Here is a 22,917-nt window from a genome sequence, read left to right on the forward strand (position 1 = left end):
CTAAATAAGCAAAATATTACTTCTCTCCAGAAATGAATAGGGGTGCCAATCGCACCCATGTCGAAGCCCTCAAGCCCCTTTCCAGGGTTATTCTTCTTCTCATCCCTGGAGTTAAAGAGACGGAAAGGGAAGTAAGAGGAAGAGACTCCAAGAGTCATGAGAGCTTTGGCGGTACCTTTCAATGACTTTAAGACCATTGATCCGAAAACAAATGAGAAATGCTTGTACCTCTTCCAGTGTTTTGTAAATTTCTGCCACGCGCTGCGCAATTTTTATAGGGAAATATCCCCCGGCTCTAGGGACAGACCATTAGAAAGGGTTCTGGGGTGGGGACGAAGTACAAAAAAAAATTTTACGTGCAAGGGAAAATCTTATGAAAAAAATTCATGCACGCCGAGTAGCCTTAAAAATACTCCCGCATTGGCCTAAAGGGAAATGTTAACGAAAAAATTCATGCCGCTCTAAAATTCCCCACCCCCATAACTTTCGTAATGGTCCGTCCCTTACAACTGAAGTATTTGAGATTTTCGTAGGCTCAATTACCAGCAGCTGTTTAGGAAATGAGCCCGCGCTCCTCCCCCGAAAGTCTCTTCTCGGGAACGAACCAGAGAGAGCGGCGAAAACCGAGGCTTAGATCTCCACCAAGAGAGGATGAAGGTATCCTCTCTTGTCTCCACTTATTTTTCTTTACTTACATAAAATATTACTTAAAGAAATGATCGACAGATTGGTGGAAGTAAAAAAAGGAGGTCTCCTTCTCGATGTTAAGGGACAGGACTTGCTAGAGTCACCTCTTCAGTAGTCGATTTCTTGGCTTTGGCAACTACAATCACTGATGGCTTCTTTAAGCAACTTCAGGTATGGAGCTTTACGGCGAATTGGTGGATTAGGGATGTCGAGATTGAGGCCTTGGCAAATCACCTGCAGCAACGAAACCTTCAAGCTCTTCAATGTGTCTTCTTCTGCCATGGCACAGATGTTGTATTGGTCAAACAGTATTGGATGCTGGAGGGTGACAGTAGCCATCGCTTTGTCTCTGGCCGCAGAAAAGTTTATTTCTTCTTCAATAGCTGCGATGTCGACTTCATGGGTCTGCTGGCGAGTTGTTGCAGAAAGGCGGGAGAAATATGAAGATATCTGCTGAGAGGTCAGAAACTCAGTTGATTTAAAAAGCCGCTCGCCATTCGAACTATGGGCACGTCTCATATCACGTGCTACAAGACTTGCGTCGACTTTCCGTCCAGTGGACTGACCAATGGTGAATTTAGCAGTGAGATAGGCCTTCTGCTTTTCACTAAAACGATATGCCTTCTTAGCTGGTCGTAACGCCCATCTCTCTGCTAAACGTTCCCTGGATTGTTTGCTTGCAACACTGCTGGTTCTTAAGGTTGGCACAACACCGACGCCCTCTTCTAAAACCTGCTGATAGCCAAGCTTGGCAAGGTCCATAAGAGTGTGTTTTTCCAGGGACCGTATGCATTTCTCAGAGGATAGATGTTTCGTCAATGCCGAATGTCTCTGGAAAACCCTTGTACATCCACTCTCTGGGCAAGTGTGTACACCATGCTTGGTCTGACTCTCCTGAATGTCACTGGAACTCTCTTCTGTTTTGGGAGACTCGTCGTCATCAACATGCTTTCTGTCTTTATGGCCGAGAGATTTGAATTTCCCCGGAGAAAATGTAGACTCTAACCACCTGTTTTCGGATTCTGTAAATAGGGAAATTAAACGTGTCAAAACGATGGGTAAACGAATAAATTCAGTGTATTGTGTTCTAGTTTTAAAAGAGCTTTGTATATTGCTATACTTGGTATTATTTTTCCATTGCTCTTATTAGTTTTGAGTTGATCTTTCCGATTACGTAGTGGGCGTGGTAGGCTCGCGCTTCGCGCGCGAGAATTCGCGCATTCACACACAAAAAAAAACGACTGTTTTGCAGTCTAGGGTTTTCTTAGCCATCCTTAATTTTTTTTAATGAACATTTTAAAATAGTCCAGGGTCCCAAATGCAAACAACAACAACAAAAACTCCAAGACTGAATGTTACCTGCTGTCAAGGTATCGGCTTTGATTTCTTTCCCTCTGCCAATGTCATATGCCCTCCATGCTTTGATACCACCTTCTGTAAACTCAAAGTTGTTAAGTTTACTGACATTTTGGATCTTCGCTGTTTCGCTGATTGGTGATGCCGTTGTGATTGCATCCAGACACGCTACGCGGACGCCATCAATTCCTCCATGTGAGACAAGAGCGTCTTTTAATTGAGTGGCATTCGTGACATCATGGCCTTCATTGATGAAACTGCGCACGTGAGCCTTACATGTGGCTGCAAGACGATCTGCAGCTCCCTTGCCGCCCTGTGGATCACTGAAATCAATGCGTCTGATTTGGACCCCAGTAGAATTCGAAACTACAGGGCACGCAAGGATCGTTGCGGACGAATGATAGCATCCAGCGTTGTCCTGCCGAAAATAGGCCTTCGTTACGTTTGGATACTCGGCTTTGACAGGGCGAAGCACATCCTGCATAATTGATATCACGGAGGCACTGTCTTGACTACATGACTGGATGACGTGAATATATCCTTGCCACTGTAACTGATTGTCGGATCTTCTATAGACCACGGAAATGTGCCAGGATATGCCACGCTTTCCGAACCAGTCAGACTGCGATTCTCGGTACCTCTGCGGTAGAAACTTCATTGCCCAGTCGTTGACAATGAGTAATGTCTCATTGTCAAGAAGGTCAAGACAATCCAGTCGCGCTTGGTCTTGGTTAAAAGATCGTAATATGTGGCCCTGCCATGAACGGATGGCAAGCTTCGATGACTGCATGATGTAAATCGCTTCATCACGCACCGCGTCATCAGATGAAAAATGGCAACGGTTTATACGATTTTCAATTTCCCTTAAGAGCCACAGTGTCTGTAAATATCGAGAATGCGGCGTCAGTCGTGAAATTTCCAATTTCTTCATATTTTGCCCAAATAACCTCTATAGTGAGTTATTTTCGAAACTACTATTCAAAGGACCTGAAGCGCTTTAGTTTTTTCAAAATCTAACAAAGTTCGAAAAACGCCATTTTGGCCTTCCGGCGGCGTAGAAACTACAATAAAATTATGCATTTTCTTTTCGCTCGTTCAGATCAACGCAATAACATCTATCGATGTACTTTGGTTAACTCATAACAGAACTCTTGATCTCCCTGAATCACGAAATTATTTTGAGAAAGCTCTTGAAAACTGCTTGATTTTGGCTGTGACAATTACCCTAGTTACAGCGCTTTAGCGGATAAGGTAATTTTAGCTAACTTTAACAGCAACAAAAGCCCACTGGTACATGTAATTTGAAGTTGAAACTAGCATGGTCTTAAAGCCCATTCTTTATAGTTTGTTGTATAAAAATTGCTAAGGCGGCCCGACAAAATTGTCCTGTCGAGAGACGGAAACGTGAAGTGTACTTTCTGGAATTTCGACCTTTCACGAAGCGAACAAGAAGCATCCCGATTCCGAACAGAACCGCACATTGTAAAATCTACCGATGGAAACCTGTTTCGAAATCCTGGATGCATCAAAACAGTATTGTACTCAAAGCTACAATTGAAAATATTATTATGTTAACACTTGTGGAAAACAGGAGACGTGTAGTTCAAGCCGTGAAATATGTAATTCAACGCCGCGCCGAGCAGATATATCTACAGTACCACGCTCGTGTACATGACGCAAGATTGCTATTTCGTTCCGCTATTATTTTACCGTTAAAACTAAAAAGAAGATCCTCAATATCATGCATGTTGTCGTCTTCCTTCGTTCATTCTTATCTCGAGATTTTTAAGCTCTGAAGGGAACACGCCACACGCCAAAAAAAAAAACAACAACAAAACAAAACAAACAAACAGGGCGATCAAATTCCAAGACAAATGCAAATACGGTAGCTACAAATCCAGGCCCGATTTAGTATTCAGTTGATTAACGCACATTTATTTTATATTCCAGTGATAAGGCATAATGTACATCAAATAATTTCGTAAACAAAGTAAAAACAAACTTTCAGCAATGTCAAAGTACCGTGGGAAAGCTGTTAACAAGCTTTTTAAATTAATTTGTAGTAGGAAACAAAACAATGTCAACCTCACCGGTCTTTTGGCAATCCTTGAGAAAATTAGTGAATCCCTTGCTTCTATGCTATGTATGACAAACTTGCTCCTATATGTAAAGTTAGCAAACCGGTAGACTTGTTTCCTCCAAAGGCTGTGAATTTACACTGGAGTATTGCAATTACCTTCCGTCAAGTACAAAAGTTACTTTCAAAGTTGACCAATCACGCCATATGCTCCAGATTTCTCCCTCTACAAAACGTTTCAGAACGTCGCTTGTGGCCGGATTTTGAAGTAGTTTTGTTGGCCTGTCCCAATAACTTTTGTCCTCTGGGAAGCTTGCAAACGGGCACTGTTATGGCCTTGTCGGGAACGGTGTGTAAATATTCGACTTGGTGCCTGTGCGGCTCCAGCAACTGTGGAATGAGTGACAGTCTATCGCGCGGTGTATAAAGGACTTCCAAGGGTATCTCGCGGACAGTTAGCGACGATTGTGGAGAGGACAGTGAATCAAAATTGCTGCTTTCCCGAGCAGGTAAGATGTCAAATAATTGCAAGGTTCAGATTACACATTGTCACGGTTTTTAGGGCTCAAATCAGTGGAGGCGCCCGTTGGGAGTTGGGGGGAGTGGGGGTATGGGTGGGCATTGAAACTAGCACATTGAGTCAAAGGAAAAATTTCAACAAGGCTCCTGCTAAGGCCTTGTTTTCTTTGGTTCCTGTGTTTAAGAGCGGCTTTCCACAAATATCGACCGAAATCAACTTTTGGTGGCACAAGTCAAAAAATCGATTTAGCTCATATTTTGCTCATAGGTAGGCCTTAGTAAGAAACAAAACGGGCTGTAGTTAGTTTTTCCAAATGCGGCTTCCTTACGCGTAAACAAGCGAAAAACGATTTTCAGTTCGGTTGAGTTCAAAATTCGCTTCCGGTCGGGCGGAATTTTCCTTAACTTTGGCCGGCCGCGTATCAATTCACAGCCAGTCACGGATCATGAAATAACATCTATTGCTTTTCTAGGTCTTCATCTTCTCTTCTACAGAAAAACATTCAAAACTTAGGTTACTTTTATGCCCGAAACAGATCTAGAACAACATGCTATAAACGCAAATTTTTAACAACCAAATTTTCGAACTAAAATACCGGCAATTTTACCCATGGGCGATAACTTAGATTATCATAAAACGACTTTCTATGGCTTCACTGTGTACTTATCAATCATAATATCAAAACAAAACTTTGGGTAAATTATTTTAAGTGACCCGCAGGGCCTCGAATTTATCACCTACCATGTCGAAAATCTGGCATTCGCATTGTAAACAATGGCGTGACATAGCAGGTGACTGCGAACCACGAAAGCGAAAAGAGAATCATAAACGTGCGTCAATTTGAGACACAAAGGTACGGAAACTAAGCTGATACCTTAATGAAAAATCAAACATAAGTTTTGGCCATCTTCTTCATCTATTTCCGCTCGATACAAGCATATTAGTGTGTCGACGACGAGGTTTTCAGTGTTTCGTGGGTGTCAGTAAAACGCGGGGCCGGGGTCGGGGTCTCTTTCTTTTCCTTTTTTTTTTTCTTTTTTCTTTTTTTTTTATTTTCAACATCACAGATCATTTGTGGGTCAAATAAGAATTAAAGCCAATATAAAAAAAAGTTAAGTCTCTAAAGCTTACTGATAGGTCATCGGTGACAACACTCGATGCAATTCCGTATTTTGGCGGACATTGCTTCCGTGAATTGACTACCTTTTATTCTTCCAAGAAACGAAATGAGGCAAAAAAAGGTACGAGACGGTATATTTCCTTGAACTAACAAATTCGTAAACTAGAATGTCAATGAACTTACTGTGAACACCCCCGCCGCCTTCCATGATCGTGTTCGTTTTTTACAGTCAATCCATGTCACGCGTGACTATTATTTCCGAGAATGAAATAAACATGCATTCGAAGCTCGGCATTTGAATAGAATGTAGAACATTTCTCTGGAAATCTTTCCGAAAAAGACGTATTAACTGACAAAAAAAAAGCGATTCAAAATACTTGGGAGACAATTGTTATTCTTGAAATACTTGTGCTGTAATGTAAAGAAAAATTCATAGTTTTATACCGTCAATAAACTGGGGAAATTGTACGGGAACTCTGAAATCTCATTGACGACGTCAAAACTGACATGTACATTTAAAAACTCCATTAAAATTGAAAAAAAAAACGGTAAAGCTTGACGTGGATTGACTGTAAAACTCCCTTCCTTCCAACGTGTTGTAGAGGATGATGGTTGATGAGGTGAAAAACGATTAAAAGCCCTTCCCATGAAGCTCAGTGTATAATTCATGTTTGAGCCGTCGGTGATAGCGAATATATTATTATTATTATTATTATTATTATTATTATTATTATTATTATTATTATTATTATTATTATTATTATTATTATTATTATTAAAAAGAAAAAAAAAGAGACCCCGGCCCCGCGTTTTACTGACACCTTTGTTTCATGATCATTTCATGCACGTTTTAACAAGAATTTAGCATCAAATTGTTCATTAACCTGCACTGAGGTGATTTCTGTACTCTTACCTTCTGAGTAACAAAACAATCCAGTTTACGAATTAATAAACATTTCTTTTCTTTTTTTTTTGTTAATAAACAACTCGCAGGTCACACTGTTGCGTGACAACCATGAACCGGAAGTGTCACCATAAAGATTTATATGTTTCCGCAATGTCTCAATGTATGTTTCAATGGGGATACAGACGATTTTAAGGGACTAGTTTTCATAACCAATGTCCGTTTGCTTCCATACTTTCGCACGCAGAACAAATACTCAGAAACGGGCACAATATATTCGAAGACCAACAAAGTTAAATCATCCGTGACTTAATATTGTTAAGGCTGGTTTCCATATGATCGCGGATCGCAGATCGCAGATCGCAATAAGGTCTGCGATCGTCTGCGATCCTGCGATCGTGATCGCAGAAGATAGAACCATGTTCTATCTAAAGGCTGGTTTCCATAGGATCGCGGATCGCAGATCGCAGATCGCAATAAGGTCTGCGATCGTCTGCGATCCTGCGATCGTGATCGCAGACGATCGCAGAAGATAGAACCATGTTTTATCTCCTGCGATCAATTGCGATTGTTTGCGATCTGCGATCGTCTGCGATCATATGGAAACCAGCCTATAGATAGAACACGGTTCTATCTTCTGCGATCGTCTGCGATCACGATCGCAGGATCGCAGACGATCGCAGCAGTAGTTTCCATATGATCGCAGACGATCGCAGACCTTATTGCGATCTGCGATCATATGGAAACCAGCCTTTACACAGCGTTCTGTTTTAGTTCTTTTTCGTTTCTCTTCAGAAAGAAGTCCTTTCCTCTCTATCAGATGTGGGTCTTAATTAACAAACGCACCGACCAAATTTGACGGCCGAAGTAGCAATAAGGACATGCTACGGCTCCTACATTTGGTATTTCTGTGTCTACCTTCTCTCCTATGTATCCAGGAATACGCGGCTTATAAGCCCTGTGGCCCGTTTCTCGAAAGTCGCGGTAACTTACCCGGGGCCCGATAAGTGTCTTTGGTGACAAATGTTTCTGAACAGCTAAGCCCAAATCGTCATTTTCTTGATGTTTTCTGGCTTTGAAAACATGGCCCTCGTTCCCTACATCTTGAAAACCATAACATGACTTGTGCTGGTCAATATTCTTTGTACAGGACACACTCAGGAAAGCACAGGTACTATCTCTCTGGACCTTGTTCTGTCTCTGCGAGTAAACGAACATGGCCCACCAACTATCGACTTAAAAGAACAGCAAACTTCCATGCTCGCCGTTTTGTTTACAGTTCCTGACTGTTTCTCTGGTGTAATAATAATTCAATTTATTCATAGGTCCAAAACTGCGACGTTCAAAAATCTAATTATAGTTAATTACGTTCATCTTCACACAAAGAATATTTCAGGATCAAAAAGCGCAGCAAAATAACATTATTAATAACACGGGTATTGACCACTATCTTGGTTTCATTAAATTTGTTACGGTTTTTATTGTTATTACTTTTTCCCTTAGAAACGTTCAGAATTCTGTTTGTTTTTTGGTTGTCGTTGTGTGTGCGTGTGCTTTCTCACGTATACTTCACGTAAACGATGCAGTTATTGAATATAACAGTTGAAACTTTTAATCAGATTAATGTAGTTCAAATCTGCTGCGTTTAACCTATTTCTAGTTTAATTTGTCCATGACAGTGATAAAGAAAGAGGAAAAGAAATTTTCCAATTATTTGTTATAACACAGTAATGTTCAGCCACAATAACGAATTGGACTCCGCATCAGAGCGAACGGATACTCTGGAATTTCCATTTATAAAAAGCAGCCGCAATATATATTGGTCAGTAACGCTACCGAACTTTCGATCCAAAGATTTTTCTACTGCGAATGAAAAATGCCTCCTTTTAAAAATGTCGCTTCATTTTTTTCTAATAAGAAAAACTATTTGTTCCCGTGACAGTCTGTCACGCCATCTTTTTTGCGCCTCGATCGCCGCAAATCTCAAGAAAATGCTGATAAATCTGAAGCCTAGCGGGTCATTTGTTTTCATTTACCCAGAGCTTTGTTTTTATATTATGATAAATAGGTATACAGTGAAGCCATAGAAAGTCATTATAGGGAAATCTAAGTTATCGCCCAAGGGTAAAATTGGCAATGTTTTAGTGCTAAAATGTGGTTGCGAAAATTTGCATTTATAGCATGTTCTTCTCAACCTATTTCGGACGTAAAAGTAACTTAGATTTTAAATGTTTTCACGTGAAACAGAAGAGGAAGACCTAATAAAGCAATAAATGTCATTTGAAGGTTAGTAACAGTCTGCGGATTGATACGAAAGTTAAGGAAAATTCCATCCCGCCGAAAGCGGACTTTGAGCTAAACTGAGACAAAATCGTTTTTCGCATATTTACTCAAAAGGAAGCGGTATTTTGAAAAACTAACTACAGCTCAGTTTGTTTCTCACTAGGGACTACCTATGAGCAAAATATGAACGAAATCGACTTTTTGACTTGTGCCACCACTTGGTCGATATTTGTGGAAAGCCGCTCTTAAATGCAAATGGTTCTTTCAGGACCTAAAAATAAAACTTATTCCCAAAACTAAAGTTGAAAAAAGAATTCAGTTGTTCAGAAGCATCAGCATCAGGCCCGGCCCTTACCCTCCGCGGAAAACAAACAAACAAACAAACAAACAAACAAACAAAAAATGGTGAGAAGAGAAAACGGTCGTTCCCTCGGAAGATTACGACTCCCCCTCTTGCTCTGAGTGTGTAGTCCTGTGTAGACAACTGTTTTGGGCTCATCATTATGGCATAGCCATCGGGCATCCATCGAACGAGCCAAAACGTCAGGCTTGGCTGAACATAAAAAAAAGGTGAAAAAGGAGCACACCTCGTCGTCATTATCATGTAGGTAGTTATTCCGGAAATTTGGTTTGAATGTGGCCCGGGTTCGATTCTAGTTCTCAGTGTCATAAGAGGGCTTAGTTAATGGTTGGTTCTCGTCCTTGCTTGGAGAGATTTCTCTCCGAGTACTCCGATTTTCCCCTCTCCTCAAAAATCAAATTTAATAATAGGGAAGCACTTTATCTTGCGCCTCTGGCTCGGGAGATTGCGCAAGTAATCCCTGTGATTTTGACCTTAAATAAATTACTTCACTTTAAATTTAAAGTTACAAACTAAAAAAAGGAGTGTATCGTGCTCATATTTAAATCATTATCATCATTTTCATTTCAGAGCAGGGGCTCTAACTCTGAGAGCTATAATCAAGCTGGAATCCTGCTAGCTAGAAGTTCTAATCTTCCAAGGGACCGACCGCTCTCTCCTCTTACCTTTTTCTTTTCGGGCGCGTGCACAGTAGAGGAAGGGATGTTGATGCTGGACGATTTTTTTAAGCAATTGGATTTTTTAAACTTTTGTCTTGGAAATAATTTTATTTTAATTTTTAGGTCCTAAAAGAACCATTTGCATTTAAACACAGGAGCCAAGCAAAACAAGGCCTTAGCAGCAGCCTTGTTGAAAAATTTCCTGTGATTTTTTTTTTCCACCTTCCAGTTCCAGTGCCCACCCCCTTACCCCCTCCCAACGCGCAACGCGCAACTGATTTGAGCGCTAAAAACCGTGACAATGTGTACTGTGAAGTTTATAATTATTTGACACCTTACCTGCTTGGGAAAGCAGCAATTTTGATTCACTGTCCACTCCACAATCGTCACTAACTGTCCTTTCTTGGCAAAATGCGAGATGCCCTTGGACGCGCGATAGACTGTCACGCATTCCAACAGTTGCTGGATTCTCTGAACTGGAGCCGCACAAACCACCAACCAAAGTCGCATACATGTATTTACACACGGCTCCCGACAAGGCCATAACAGTAACCGTTAGCAAGCTTCCCAGAGAAAAAAAGTTATTAAGACAGGCCAACAAAACTACTTCAAAATCCGGCCACAAACGACGTTCTGGAACGTTTTGTAGAGGAAGAAATCTGGACCATTTGGCGTGATTGACCAATTATAAAAGTAACTTTTGTACCTTACGGAAGATTATTGCGATACTCTAGTGTACTGAATTTTATCACATCCTTTGGAGGAAACAAGTCTACCGGTTGCCAAATACACCTATAGAAGCAAGTTTGGCATACATAACTATAGAAGCAAGGAATTCACTACATTTTCTCAAGGATTGCAAAAAGACCGGTGAGGTTGAAATTGTTTTGTTTACCTTGTTAACAGTTGCTTTCCCATGGTACTTTGGCATTGCCGATAGTTTGTTTTTACTTTGTCTACATAATCATTTGATGTACATTATGCCTTATCACTGGAATATAAAACAAATGTGCGGTTGTCTTAATCAACTGAATACTAAATCGAGCCTGAATTTGTAGCTATTTGCGTTTGTCTTGGAATTTGATCGTCCTGTTTGTTTGTTTTGTTTTGTTTTTTGGCGTGTGGCGTGTTCCCTTCAGAGCTTAAAAATCTCAAGATAAGAATGAACGAAGGAAGACGACAACATGCATGATATTGAGGATCTTCTTTTTAGTTTTAACGGTAAAACAATAGCGGAACGAAATAGCAATCTTGCGTCATGTACACGAGCGTGATACTGTAGATATATCTGCTCGGCGCGGCGTTGAATTACATATTTCACGGCTTGAACTACACGTCTCCTGTTTTCCACAAGTGTTGACATAATAATATTTTCAATCAAAAGGGATTGTAGCTTTGAGTACAATACTGTTTTGATGCATCCAGGATTTCGAAACAGGTTTCCATCGGTAGATTTTACAATGTGCGGTTCTGTTCGGAATCGGGATGCTTCTTGTTCGCTTCGTGAAAGGTCGAAATTCCAGAAAGTACACTTCACGTTTCCGTCTCTCGACAGGACAATTTTGTCGGGCCGACTTAGCAATTTTTATACAACAAACTATAAAGAATGGGCTTTAAGACCATGCTAGTTTCAACTTCAAATTACATGTACCAGTGGGCTTTTGTTGCTGTTAAAGTTAGCTAAAATTACCTTATCCGCTAAAGCGCTGTAACTAGGGTAATTGTCACAGCCAAAATCAAGCAGTTTTCAAGAGCTTTCTCAAAATAATTTCGTGATTCAGGGAGATCAAGAGTTCTGTTATGAGTTAACCAAAGTACATCGATAGATGTTATTGCGTTGATCTGAACCAGCAAAAAGAAAATGCATAATTTTATTGTAGTTTCTACGCCGCCGGAAGGCCAAAATGGTGTTTTTCGAACTTTGTTAGATTTTGAAAAAACTAAAGCGCTTCAGTTCCTTTGAATAGTATTTTCGAAGATAACTCACTATAGAGGTTATTTGGGCAAAATATGAAGAAATTGGAAATTTCACGACTGACGCCGGATTCTCCATATTTACAGACAGTGGCTCTTAAAGTTTCGTTTAGCGCTTCACACTGCTCACAGGTATCTTCGTGATTGTGTTGACACTTCTCCCGGTAGTCTGGATCGGTAGCATCGCTCAATGAAAACGCTACACAGTGATCTGGCACGCTAGCTTCTTTCTCTAAATGCACCTGCAAAGAAGTCGATCATTGTATAAGCAATAAGCCTCATTTAATCAACTTATTTCGGCGATTGGCTACAGACAACGACAGTGAAAGTCACTTTAAGTAAAATTTGTCATCCCAGTTAATATTTTTTGCGCTTCTATGTACTTGCTACCCAAGTTATACGCCTTTCACACAAATGTTTTCGCACATGGGATCAAGATATAGCGATACTCACGCTTACGTCACCTATTGACATTAATGTGCCAACACGAAGTGCATTACCCTGGGTCCAGACGTTTTTTTTCGCGTGTTGCGGCCGGCGGGAATCTTCGGCCGAAGCCGCGAGAAAAACGCGGCTCACTATAAAGACTTGACAAAAACCGAAAACCGGGCAATAAAAGTCTCTGGAACCCAGAGAAGAGGCGCATTGGTTCTTGTAACAAAAGATTCTCTTTTTTTTTTTCACTCGTTGCAAATTTGAATTACAACAAGAGCCATAATGGCTCTTGATTACAAAAACAATGGTGGTAAACAGTGATGTCTTCTAGTATCTTATAGGATACTAACGATCAGGCGGGAACTGAGGTGAAATGTACCCATGTTTATTAATGCATTAACCATCAAATGTTTGGTTTGCTAAAACAAACCTTGTAGTCTCCTTTTAGATAAAGCTTAGCAGCTTTGAGCGACTCGTTCATTCGTGTTTCCCAATCCATGTCACTTTCCACTTCGTTTATTTTACGCACCAGTGATATCAAGTCATCAAATGCTCGTGTACCCTCCGCGGCATAGTAATCGAGTCCCTGAAGAGAATTTCTTACTGACGCACTGCATTCAGACAAAATGCGCAACATCGTGCTTCCACTAAAAGGCTGAAAGCCAGTCTCTTCACAGTACTGAGTATATTGACGCACGATTCGCTGAGGTATCATGGTTCCTATCACGTTGGACACTTTAATGACTTCACCCGTCGAAAGAGTCAAATGTTTCTGTCCGAACGGAAGATCTTGATCTAACCGTTTTAGATCTACTTTTATTCTTGTTGACACCTGAAGCCGGGTACAGGTGCTCCTCGACCAAACTGAAGGCGGTGCAAATTTGCCATAGTGTACCGGTACGTTGTTAGCCCTGGAATGAAGGTGGCTAACATTTTATAACCAGCAACACCAGTCATTACAGAAAGGATTTGGCGGCGGGTATCCCAGCTATCGGCGTTATTGTACGCGCTTCTGTCAAGGCTTCTAGGTAACGCTGATCTGCTTGTGAGATTTCTTCAATACCAAGCAACTTGTTCATGGAAGCTGTTGACGTCATGGCTCTCCAAATAAGGCCAGCATTTTCGGGAGAAATGGTTTTTAGCACTGCAGCAACGATGTCGCTTGATCGTCTTGTATACCTTTGTTTAGTGGATTCACTGCAACTGCTGAAGTCCAACCATTTTCTTTGAAGCGGCGGGATATTCCAAGCCACCAAGAACTCATTCAGAAGGCTCACTGCATTTCTGCGGCTGTTGCTTGAGAGAGAAGAATTTCATCGCTTTGAGTAGACGTTGTGCTCCTGGTTTCAGGGCTTAAAAGGGTCTCATCGGCAATTTCTAACTTGCTTAATGCACCAAGGACAGCACTAGATACATCACTGTCTGCAGATATTGATTCCTCGGTTTCCTACACATTTGAAATAAATAACAAATTAGAAAATCCTTATGATATCCATTACAGTCTTATCCGGGTTGCTGCATTTTTAACAAAAGCGCCCTGTATTGTCCGATTTTGTACGGATAAGAGAGATGCGGTAGGGTAAGCCACTTCTCTAAATAAACAGCTTCCTTAATTTGATTTTTTTTAAAATCAGCTGAACAAAAGCAGTGAAGACGCAAGTAAACAATTTGCTCGTCCGATGGTAGTTTATTCACATTTTTTTTTTGCTTCTTTTAGTTTGATTGGGTTGAAGTTCAGCCTTTCAGCCTCGGCGGATCTCACGCTACTCGATCTGCCTAAATTTATTTTTTTTGGTGCTTCATGTTAGAGAAACTGAGTTATGCTTAGTGGCAACCTCGACCCCAGCAATTCTCGATTGCCTTCTCTTTTTATGGCCTCTTCCCTGTGATATTGACATCATTTTTCAGATACCACAATCGCCGTCAACGTTTGCTGTTTATAAAGAATTAGCCGGGGGTTTTGAGCCAATCATTAACGGAGAAATATTTTGAGTACTAAATAACTTATTTTATGGGCTTATGAACATACCAGCCTTGTATGACCAGTTTCCATGAGTCCTTCTAAATTCTTTTCTTCATCCCTACCTTCCATAGATCCTTCTAACTTCTCCTCTTCCGCTTTAGCTTCCCTAGGTCCTTCTAATCCCTTCTCTATAGCTCCAGCACCCGTTAGATGTGTTTCCTCTTCCCTCGTCAAATGTTCAGAACAAGTGAAGCAAATAGCTAATGTAAAATAATAATATGTTAGTGTAACAATCTTATACCTCTTCATCCACGAGAAAAAAAGTGAAGTAGTCTTACTTTTTCTAGTCCTCAACATTGAGGTAGTTTTGTTGAAACTCCTAACCGTTGAAATATTTGCAAAACAGCATTGCAGCTTATCCCAAAAAAAGGGGGAGGGAGAGGGGGGGTTGGGAAGGAGCAAGTGCTCCTGTCCAGTTTTTGGCAATTCGAAGCATATCATGGTTAAGACCGGTTAAGCTCATGAGAGAACGGGGATAACTAATGTCTACACACATTGTCGCCATTTTTTTGCGACTTTATTTGACAGCTTCTGTCGCCATCTCTTGTTTGTGTCTTACTTCTCTGGGCCCCTCGGTAATAACACAAAAAAAGGTCGCGAGAAAAAGTCGCGAACACTGGCAAAAACTAGATCTCTCAAGGACAGAGTGATATCTAGGTACGAGATTAGGGACCATACGGGTGTGCGCCGCTGAACAGGGTAGAGTTTTTGCTTTTGAGTCTTAAACAGGGTGTCTCTTTAAAAGAGTGTCAAGGTTAGTGATGGAGGGTCTACATTTGTGGTTACCAACGTTTTTTTTTTTTTTTTTTGGAAAAATCCTAATTCCATTATGTTAGTTTGAAAAATTACTCAATTTTTTATGCAAAGTGAAACAAATAATCATGGCCATAAATTTAGGTCTAATGTCTTAAACTGGATAGCGAAAAGACAAATTTTGTCTTAAACTTAACTAAGTCAGGGTTTGAAGGCCTCGGCGGGCGGCGGCACACTCCTACCCAAACTTCCCTTGAGTCCCCGGGTTCCATCACTTCAGTAAAAAAAATTCCTTACAGGGCTCCTATGGATTACGTCTGGATCCGCTATTGCCGGTTTTCAGTGTCACGCCATCAAAATAAAAATAAAAAAGCATTCAATGAATAACGATCGATAAATATGGACTCTGTACAAGTCTCAGATCAGGTCTGTACGTTTTTCCGTAGTCGAGTTATTTGACATAATGTTCCACACAAATTTATAGAACTTTGTATGGAGACGCCATGTTGGTGCCCTTCTGAGGGAAACCAACATGGCGGCCGGAAATAGTTGAATAACATCTGGAGTTCACGTTCACCAGAAGAGAGGTTTGTTTTCTCTTGTGAGCTTTCCAAAATTTAGACAAATATTTTTCCTTATACTTACGTTGTTTAGAATGCTGAAAATCGAGGGGAAGAGTCATTCTGAAGTACGGAACAGCTCTGGCATAGCCGTCCTCCTGATGTCACGCACGATGAAAATTCGGAAATTGAAATTGTTCTGTTGTCAAAAGAATGCACGATATCGAGCTAAGGAATTGTGAAGAGATATATTTTTAGGTGATCTTTTTTTAGATGAAGGCAAAATTACTGTAGGCGTCCTGGTTTTGAATATTTGGAAATTGGTGACGTCACGTGAAAACCAAGAATTTGTTACTACCAGGGCCGTTCTATCAATCTCTCATGAGAACTTCAGTAAAAATTACAAGACATTACGTAAAAATCACGTACGCGATCCAACAGCAATTAGCTGGCCTGTTTCCTTCAAAATAAGTGAAGATAGTTGACTGTTTATTCTGCGTGTTCCTTTCACTTTTGCTGACTTATGTGCGATCATTGGGCTTGGAACCGAACACATAGTTTTCCCTGTTCTCCATCTTATACCATATTCCGCCCGATGACGGGGACATATAGTTATGAGTTCATGAGACACATCAGGCGAAAAAATTCCTGATTAAAAAAAGAGAACTTTCGTAATAGTACTCTCACGCAATAATCACGCAACAAAATTAAAAACAAAGTAAAAATTAAACCAAATGTCGTTTACCTGCACGAGCTAGTAGCAGTTTCATTTCACTTTCCAACGATGGATCTTCACTAAGGCCATACATTTCCAGATGTCTCGTGATGTCTCGTTCACATTTAAGAAGAGGTATACATTCGTATTGACCAGGATATTCCTGGCTAATATCGCATTTAAAATTTCCATCAACAAGAGTCGAAAAACTGCACAACATTTTTTCTTTCCATACACAGCGTTATAAACGCTGTAGATTATACCATGTGTCGCTTATGCGATGTAGTTTGTTTGGATTTCGAAATACTGTACAGAATTAGGTGATTACGTGTACACGGGGAATGTTGCGTGAGGGGCTGTGCACAGGGCAATTTATTCAAATCACTGACCATACATGTAACTTGACACCAAATTAAAGAACCAACATTTGGCACCGAAACCTTTGTACGGACATACGTTACAATTTCAGTTACTCGCTAGTTTTTAAGTCATTTCATTCAGGTAAGCTACAAAGCCTTACATCACGAGAAAGATGATGAACACTTGCTAAGACTGTGACTGGGTGGAGGGTATTAGTTTCTAAAAATCCTGGACGAACATCGAAAACCAATTCTTTCGTAAGAGTATCTTAAAGCTTGGAGGCGATGGACGTCCGTAGAAGGCCCTGCCTGGAAGGTGTGTTCATCATTATTGTAAATGTTTGCTTTGATATACTTGCATCTTGTGCTTTTTGGCTTTGAGCACAAACAATTATTGTTTTTTTTATTTTTTTTATTTGGGATACAATTATTTCGGTCCGTTTTGTTTGTGGTCTTGATAGCCGCTGTCATTCCATTTTGTTGAGAGGTCATTTACAATAATTTTGACTTTCATTTCATAGTTAATTTTTATCTAAGTAAATTTATTATCTGTTGGCGAAGCTAATAAAAAAGAAAAATAAACATAGTTTGCCGATGGGGTTTTGAAGTTGAAATGATTGATAGACCAAACGCCTGTTACTTCAGAACCGGGAATACACCCGACCAGATTTCGTGACCGTGCAAAGCCAATCGCTGCTCTTTTTAATACTTTGTTTCAGTATTTTTCCTTGTTTTAGATTATTCGACGAACAATTTCGCTTTATTAGCTTCCCAGATAGCAATACTTGCTTAGACAACAGAATTTTCATCAATTCCTTGCGCTTTGACGGGCTAGTTATAACTTCCGTGTGATTTTCTCCTCGATTTGCATATATTTTCCTTTGTTTACATTCCACGTTCTTGTCGCGCACGGCGACTTGGGGGGCTCAAGTTAAAATTTTATTACTCGCAAAAGTTTTAATTTGCAGAGCTAAAACTTCGGCTGGAATTAATAAAATAACAGTTCTTTCGTTTAATATAGTACGTTTTTCAATAGCCTTTTTTACAGTTCCCGGCGCCATTTTGAAATAGTAACCGCGCAAACACCACATCGAGGCTCGCGTTGACCCGCAAAACATAAACAGAGTGAAATCACAGCTGTTTTGCTCACACGTTCGTATATTTTGGTTATTTCTTTTCACTCTAAATGGTCATAAAATACAAAGACAAGGAAATCACGACGCTGGAAGATATTCAGAAGCTGAAAGTGAAAGAACTAAGGGATATTTTGAAGTGTAATTCTGAAAGAGCGGGCGGAACAAAGGCGGACTTAGTCCTAAAAGTTTACGCTTTGCTTGTGCGGAACGTGGTGAGGCCGGCCGAAAATGTCGAAGAAAATGCGGATAATAGTGGCCACTTTGAATACGAAGACACACTTAGACGGATTTCTGCTCTTGGATGGTCTACGGACCTGCGTCAGCTGCCAGAACTTAACTTTATCCAGCTGTACGACTACCTCGTTGTATCTACACGCAAGTACCGCCATATCGTGCTTAAGGGTACAAATTATAAAAAGTTGAAATCTTACCAATTTTTCTTTGAGGGAAACGTAAAACGACTGGAGAGTAAAGTTTACCAAGGCAAGACCTATGTCAAAGCTAGTGTTCTTCCATCTATGAAGAAGAATCCGTATAGAGTTATAGTAGAGTTCTCACCTCAATGTGACATATTGCGAGCGGCGTGCACGTGTCCGGCCGGGCTTGGCTTAAATGGAAAAGGTAAATGCAACCACGTAGGAGGCGTGTTGTTTGCTGCTGAAGATTTTACGAGAAGAGGATTACAAAAACATGCCGAACCTCTGACCTGCACATCGCGGCTGTCTGTTTGGGTTGTGCCTCGTAACCAAAGTGTTGCAGCAAAGCCACTTGACCAGGTTCTGATCAGAAAGATACGATTTGGGAAGAAAAATATTCGTCTCCAACCGAAGATTATAAAATTTGATCCAAGAGCGCCAAACCAGCGAACGACGGATGAAAAACATTTTAAGACCTTTTGTACAGGTCTTCAAAACAGTCTCCCTGCTAGTTCTTTTTTTTTATTTCATGACATTAAGTCAAAATGCTTAGAAGAGCCTGACCCTGAAGAGAAAGAGAAACCAGAGGGCGTACCCTTTAATGATAACTATGATATAGCTTCGAAGCACTTCAAATACATGGTTGATGAACACGTCTCTAACTTAGCAATTACCCAGGAAGAGATCCAGGAGACAGAGAGACTGACACGCGGACAAAACAAAAACAGTCTTTGGTTTGAAAAAAGGAAAACTCTCTTAACAGCTTCAAATTTTGGAAAAGCTGCCAAGACCAAAGTGGAGCCTTCAAATAAATTAAAGTCAATCCTCTACTCAAACTTCACAACAGATGCTCTTCAATATGGCATTGAATGTGAACCAAAGGCAGTGAACTTGTATATTAAGGAAATGAGAAAAAACGGTGTCAATGTTAAAGTTGAAGAGGTTGGATTATTGGTGTCTAAGGAGAAACCATACTTGGGAGCTAGCATTGACAGAATTGTCACCTTCAAAGATACAGAAGAAAAATGGGGAATGGAAATTAAATCTCCCTTCAGCAAAGCAGGAATGACTGTAGAAGAGGCATGCAAAACCAAAAATTTTTTTCTGGAGAAAATTGGTGATGGAACGGTGAGACTCAAACGGAATCATGATTATTATTTGCAAATTCAAGGACAGCTCTACTGTTCTGACTTAGATCTACAAGGGATCATTCTCACAGTTTATTTTGGAGAAGGTAAACCACTGTTTTTAGAGAACTTTTACTCAGACAACACTTGGTCCAGTGACTGCCTGCCTAAGATTGATTTCTTTTACAGAAGGGCTCTTTTCCCTGAGCTTCTTACCAAACGAGTGCAGAGGGGAAAGCTTCTCTACCTCCATGGTGGGTGGCAACCATTTGGCCACTATAGCTGCAGCAGAACTGGTTTAAAATTAAGATTTGAAAGACAAGTATAAGCTTTACATTGATCTGAAACTTTATTCATATTCAGGGTGCAAAGAAAGTTATTTCTACAGCTTGTCATTCGGGCAAGCTGAAACTAACATTTACTGGCCAAAACATCATTTCAACTAGGCCCCAAAAAGGTTTTGATGAGCATATTGATTTGACAGTACTTCTGTAATGTGAATTCCTCAAAAAACCTCACTTGCCCGTTGGGCCAGTTAAAAACAGAATCCACTAGCCTGATAGCAAAATCCACTAGCTCCGGGCTATCAGACACTAACTTCTTCAACAAGAAACATGGCAGTTAAGTCACCAATAGCGACAACTATGGTTTCGGATTAGCAGGTGTTAGCAAAGGCGGAAGGAAGTTTGTAAGAAGTCCACATACTGTTGCTATCTGCGTCGCATAGGGGCTAAGCGTATTGGGCAGATTACCATCTAAAATGTGGTAAGTCTTTATCCGACCAATTGCTCTTTCCACATGGATCCGTACAGAGGCAATGGTCATTGTTTCCTCTGTCTCTGCTGCAGTTAGTTGATTGCGTCCCGCTAAAAAGGGTGGCATATTGACTGTGACACCCTCGGGCACAATGTCCTTTATGTCAAAGCCACGGTCAACCATGATATTGTCTCCACTTTCAATTAAATCCAGCACTCCACTTTCTCGAGTTATTTGTTTATCAGACACTCGTCCACCCCAAAGGTCTGAAAGAAAAGACACTTGGCCATTTGGTGTGACTCCCACTAGTAGCTTCCAAGTGTTGTGGTGCTTGTAATCAGACCACGTTTCTGACTGTGCAAGCATTGCAGATGGACGCTGAATGAAAAGCTCAGTGCAGTCCAAAATTATTCTGGTTGTTGCAAATTCAGCAAATTCTTCTGGCATATTTTTGCGCACCAACTCTTGGGTTGGGAAAGGGAAAATATCTTTGAGTTCATAGTACAATAAATTAATCCACGTAATACAAATCCTTGACACAAGGCTGATGCTTACACCAAATCTGTCTGCGAGGTCCTGTACAAATAAGCCAGCCTTCAGCCGAATCAGTACTAACAGAAATTCATCTAGAAATGATAGTTTCCTAGAGGGTCCTGGTTTTTTGCGATTTTCATCCTCTTGATAAGGCTGACTCCCTTTCACAAGACGCTCTCCCTTCCAGTACTGCATCTTTTCTAATTTTGGCTCAATATATTTAAAAAAACTTATCAGTGCCTCATACGATGGAAACCCTGTGTAAAATAAGATGGCTGAGTTATCATCCTTTATTTTCTCTAAGGAAAATTGACGGCTTAGCAGAATCTCATTTTCACTTTTCACTTCTCTCAAACTTTCTTCACAATCGGCTAGTTTTAGTTCCAGCAAAGTAATCTGTTGTTGCAGTTGTCTGATAACACCATTATCAGAGGCGTCAGCATGATCCTGATCAACAGTGAATGAAGGCGAAGCTTGATCACTTGCTGCTGAAACTGTTTCCAAAGGCAGTGATAGATTTGAGGACTCTTCGAATGAATCTTCTACATCCATTTCCTCTGCAGAAACTGCTGTGCTTGTTACTCGTTCAACAGGGGCTTTACGGGGTTTTTTTTGTGAGGTCCATGAAAACTGCGATGGCTCAGCACCTTTGATTGAAAGGTGTAATTTTTTACAATATGAAATAATTATAATAAAAATACATGTACATTGATAACAATAACACAGTGCTCGGGTCCGGTGTCCTCAGTGAAACTCATTGTTGACTGCAAGCTATTTATTCACACAACACTAGGATTATCTTTGATAAAAAAGAGACTGGACAAAGAAGGACTGAACATCAATTGCTATCGAAATACTACAGTCACTAAAAAACAAAGCACTTATAATCATTAATAATCATTATTCATGAGCTCAATAGCCCTATCATTATATTAAGCTTTGCAAATAAGATAAAAAGAAAAAAAAGATTGAGCAAAATGTAAGGGCACCTGCACTGAAAGGTGATATGCATATCATTATTGCTATAAGGTTGATGTATATTTCACAAACCTTTCTTCAAGTCCCAGCGGCCTGACAACTTTCTCACAATGTCCTCCTGCTTAAAATGTTCATTGCAAACTACAGTTGAACTTGTTACGGTAAAGCCATCTCTTCCATGTTGCCTCTTAATGAGATTACACCAGCGATTTCTTCGCTTGGGGCTCGTGGGGAATGTGAAGAAATGATAGCCACCGAAGAGCCCTTCGTCATTATAATAGCTGTTGTTGCAGCCAAAAACGGCACAATGTTTACCTCTTTTCTTTGAAGACGACATAATCCAATCAAATATCAAAGAAACGACAAAAACAGCGAAAAAAAGCAAGGGAAAGCGTCCTTTGTTCTCATAAACACACCACGTGCGAAAATACGACTCAACGCGAGCCTCGATGTGGTGTCTGCGCCGTTACTATTCCAAGATGGCGCTGGGAACTGTAAAAAGGGCTATTTGTGACATACCAGGGTCGACTTTTGGCGGTTGAAGTTGGGCGTTATTTTGACTGCCAAAACAACACTCAATCGGGGTGCACACAATAAAAGCCAGAAACTATATTACAATAGTTATTTTGCAAAACCTTTTTATGAGGTCTTAAAGCTTTGGATGTCTTCTAAATACATGAGTAATATCAAGTCAATAGGAACTTTTGCGCTCTTGAACTGTTTCGATGAAAATTGTTAAAATTTGCACCCATTTCCGAATAAAAAAATGTATTTTTAGCGAATTTTCGAACTTTTCTAAAATTCTCAAAATGTAAAGCGCTTGGGGATTTCTTAATATCATTTCTAGAAATAGTTCACCCATAGGGATGTTTGGCTGGTATCAGCAAAAATTCGAATTTTTAGAACTGATTTGAGATTCTCGATATTTTCCGACATTGGCTCTTAAATAAATAAAACTATTTTGTGGTCTTTTAGACTGCGGCGTAAAATTATTTTTCCAAACAGTTACCAAGGGTCGAGGTCACTAACTATTTTTCTTGTCGTTCAATGTTTCTATACTTTAATAACTGGACATATAAGAGAAAAAGTAACTAAGGGGACTAATTTCGTCGTCAATTGTTTGAATTTCATCTGCCTACTGTGTACGTTCTCAAGCGACGTCATCACCCAAGTACGGACATTAT

The 22,917-nt window shown here is 40.3% G+C and overlaps 3 protein-coding genes and 1 pseudogene across 4 annotated transcripts in view; 2 read left to right on the forward strand and 2 right to left on the reverse strand.

Annotated features, from left to right (window-relative positions):
* LOC146476756 (G-protein coupled receptor 83-like) overlaps positions 1 to 22,917 on the forward strand; it is a 31,342-nt pseudogene that overhangs the window by 3,846 nt on the left and 4,579 nt on the right. The window lies entirely within an intron of this gene.
* Positions 746 to 2,716, reverse strand: LOC146476757 (uncharacterized). The gene is made up of 2 exons (XM_085114169.1): positions 2,047 to 2,716; positions 746 to 1,709 (listed from the first exon to the last, which is right to left on the reverse strand). Exons 1-2 carry the CDS (start codon positions 2,699 to 2,701, stop codon positions 796 to 798), a joined length of 1,569 nt encoding a protein of 522 aa, XP_084970295.1. The 5' UTR covers positions 2,702 to 2,716; the 3' UTR covers positions 746 to 795.
* LOC146476758 (uncharacterized) lies at positions 17,830 to 19,793 on the forward strand. The gene has a single exon (XM_085114170.1). It carries the CDS (start codon positions 17,973 to 17,975, stop codon positions 19,791 to 19,793), a length of 1,821 nt encoding a protein of 606 aa, XP_084970296.1. The 5' UTR covers positions 17,830 to 17,972.
* On the reverse strand, positions 20,093 to 22,232 carry LOC146476759 (uncharacterized). Its single transcript, XM_085114171.1, has 2 exons — positions 21,806 to 22,232; positions 20,093 to 21,402 (listed from the first exon to the last, which is right to left on the reverse strand). The coding sequence occupies exons 1-2, from the start codon at positions 22,068 to 22,070 to the stop codon at positions 20,108 to 20,110; spliced, it is 1,560 nt and encodes a 519-aa protein (XP_084970297.1). The 5' UTR covers positions 22,071 to 22,232; the 3' UTR covers positions 20,093 to 20,107.

The sequence above is a fragment of the Pavona decussata genome, unplaced genomic scaffold, assembly GCF_977016875.1.
Source record: "Pavona decussata unplaced genomic scaffold, jaPavDecu1.1 SCAFFOLD_73, whole genome shotgun sequence".
Taxonomy (NCBI): Eukaryota; Metazoa; Cnidaria; class Anthozoa; order Scleractinia; family Agariciidae; genus Pavona; species Pavona decussata.

Excerpts from the sequence above, each read along its gene's own strand:
- LOC146476757 (XM_085114169.1), bottom strand. The coding sequence starts at position 2,701 with ATGAAGTTTCTACCGCAGAGGTACCGAGAATCGCAGTCTGACTGGTTC. Across the intron at positions 1,710-2,046 it reads AGCCGATACCTTGACAGCAG|AATCCGAAAACAGGTGGTTA; the intron begins GTAACATTCAGT and ends CCCTATTTACAG.
- LOC146476758 (XM_085114170.1), top strand. The coding sequence starts at position 17,973 with ATGGTCATAAAATACAAAGACAAGGAAATCACGACGCTGGAAGATATT.
- LOC146476759 (XM_085114171.1), bottom strand. The coding sequence starts at position 22,070 with ATGTCGTCTTCAAAGAAAAGAGGTAAACATTGTGCCGTTTTTGGCTGC. Across the intron at positions 21,403-21,805 it reads CCGCTGGGACTTGAAGAAAG|GTGCTGAGCCATCGCAGTTT; the intron begins GTTTGTGAAATA and ends TTTCAATCAAAG.